The sequence below is a fragment of the Triticum dicoccoides genome, chromosome 4B, assembly GCF_002162155.2.
Source record: "Triticum dicoccoides isolate Atlit2015 ecotype Zavitan chromosome 4B, WEW_v2.0, whole genome shotgun sequence".
NCBI classification, from domain to species: domain Eukaryota; kingdom Viridiplantae; phylum Streptophyta; class Magnoliopsida; order Poales; family Poaceae; genus Triticum; species Triticum dicoccoides.
In genome coordinates this window covers 665,300,197-665,302,462 of record NC_041387.1, presented here as the reverse complement: position 1 = coordinate 665,302,462, position 2,266 = coordinate 665,300,197, and the positions used below count along the sequence as shown (strand labels likewise).

Here is a 2,266-nt window from a genome sequence, read left to right as displayed (position 1 = left end):
TTGAAACCCATCAAAACCTGTGGAGGCGCGGAGGGCCCGGTGGTTGGTGGCTGCACAGGGGGCGTGGTGCTGAGTGCGTGTAGGCGATCTTGTCTCCTTGGTGCTGTGGGGGCTCGACTGCCGTACTCTTGGATCCTGTAGGCATGGTCTACCACTGCCGGTTGGGTGGGAGCCACGATTCGGTCACTACTGGCAATGGTTGGGCCCCTTCCATGGGGCTCGGTGAGGTGGAGGGATGTAGAGCTCTGGGCAACTTTTTTTTTTACGGGGATTGGATATCACAATGATAGGACAATGGCCCCATCTTCCTTGGGAGCTGTCGTCCAAGGATTCCTCCTCTCCACTAGTATGTGGCTGGTCGATTCTTGGGTTGTCGTGGTGGCTATTGATGTGACGGGACCCTTTCCTAGGTTTCAGAGGGGAGTCGTGGGTGGTTTCTGGGCAAAAGCTATACTAGTTGACGGGTATCGATGCTAGCGGAGATGGCGCTTGTGGACGTCGTTTCCTTCTTGAAGACGTCTCCGCAGATCCCGCTCACTCCTCTAGGGTTAGCGGGAGAGTAGGTGGGAGGTCAAGTTGGTTGATAGCGATTTTATTATTTCCTTTTGCCTTTTCTATTTTGTGCTCATTGTCGGGATTTTTTGCTTGAATGTCCCTTAATCAATTATAATCACCTGTGTGATTTTGGGCCTAGTTTTTCTTATAAACCAGACCAACTCTATTCTTCTTTATGAAATCGTGGGAGCACCCTGCTTTGTTGACGAGGCTCCTTCAAAAAATTGTTGTTGGAATTTGTCCTCGACCGACATGCATAGTCATAAATCATGTTTCTCGAGGGCCTGCTTTGAAGTTGAAGGGTTGTGATTTCATAGCGTGTTCCATCATTTTTCCAGGGACCGCAGGGCGTATGTGATGGTAATACCTGCATGCTATGTTGGTCTTGGACTTTGGTATATGAAGAAGGTTGAAGAGCATGCAGCTGAGAAGTCCACCCGCCCGTCGAAGATTGACTGGGTGGAAGCTGGTGTTGTCTCCCGGGTTGTGAGGAAACAAAATGGCTGTGGTAAGTGTCTTGAGCTTATTCTCTGCTGCAACATGTGTTTTAAATTGTTCTATAGTAGTAGATCGTGGTTTATTTCTAGCTGCGTGCAGGTGCAGCTTAATTATGCATGGCATGATCCCTTTATACTACCTTAACTTGTACATTTGTTGCAGGCTGCTGTTGGGCGATGGCGGCTGTAGCCTCAGTGGAAGCAATACACATCCTAAAAACCTCGCAGTCAATCTCCCTCTCAGTTCAAGAACTCATTGACTGCGATTACAGCAACAGAGGCTGCTGGGGTGGTTTCTCTTTTAGTGCTCTCCGGTATATACAAAGAAATGGACTCTCGAGCGAATCCTCCTACCCATACCGGGCTCGGAGAAGTATTTGCAAAAAGGACAAATTAGTAGCGGCAAGGATATCAGGCTTTCGGCTTGTCTACTGGACCGAGGATGCTCTGGAGAAAGCGGTAGCGAAGCAGCCCGTGATTGTCAGATTACAAGGCACAATTTATCTTGATAATTACAAAGGGGGCATCATGGAGTATGAAGCCTTGCCAACAAGAACTAACATGCATAATGTCTTGATTGTTGGTTATGGCACGGATCCCAACGGTGTTAAGTATTGGGGCTTCAAGAACTCATGGGGAGATGATTGGGGCGAGGGTGGGTTTGGGAGGATCCGCAGGCATGTTGCTGACAAGCGAGGTGTCTTGGGTATGTTTATGGAGCCAGGACTATATCCAGTGCTTAATATCTGACATATCTTGGTTGGACCATAGTTTGTGAAATTTATGCGTCCCTCCTCTGTCTATGATCTTAAATTTTGTTATACTCTGATATATGATTTTTCTTGTGATACCGTATATGTCAGACATGATTTTATATCTAATCCTTGATGAACTTCTTGCCTGTCAAGTTGAGTTGTATTCGTGAAGGACTTGCGTCGTCGGATGCCTGTGATATATCTGATCAATGTTGGTGTTTTGCTGGTGAAATTGATGCTTCATCCTTTCTCTTGTGACATTGAGGTGTGCCTGAACCCTGGCAAGAGGGAAGTTACCTTGCGGGGGCGTCGACGATGGTTCCTCTCGGGCGGGGGGCAGCGCAGGATCGATGGTAGATGGGGCGGGCGATTGGCTCGGCGAGTGGCAGCGGCAGCTGGCCCACACGATAGCATGCGAATCAGAATCAATGATAACTTGGATAACAAATTACAGATCGA

The 2,266-nt window shown here is 48.1% G+C and overlaps 1 protein-coding gene across 1 annotated transcript; it reads left to right on the top strand.

Moving 5' to 3' along the window:
* The first annotated feature begins 482 nt into the window (after positions 1–482).
* LOC119293027 (ervatamin-B-like) lies at positions 483–1,802 on the top strand. Its single transcript, XM_037571636.1, has 3 exons — positions 483–547; positions 894–1,063; positions 1,243–1,802. Exons 1-3 carry the CDS (start codon positions 483–485, stop codon positions 1,800–1,802), a joined length of 795 nt encoding a protein of 264 aa, XP_037427533.1.
* Positions 1,803–2,266: the final 464 nt, after the last annotated feature.

Excerpts from the sequence above, each read along its gene's own strand:
- LOC119293027 (XM_037571636.1), top strand. The coding sequence starts at position 483 with ATGGCGCTTGTGGACGTCGTTTCCTTCTTGAAGACGTCTCCGCAGATC. Across the intron at positions 548-893 it reads ATCCCGCTCACTCCTCTAGG|GGACCGCAGGGCGTATGTGA; the intron begins GTTAGCGGGAGA and ends TCATTTTTCCAG. Across the intron at positions 1,064-1,242 it reads GAGGAAACAAAATGGCTGTG|CCTCAGTGGAAGCAATACAC; the intron begins GTAAGTGTCTTG and ends TGGCGGCTGTAG.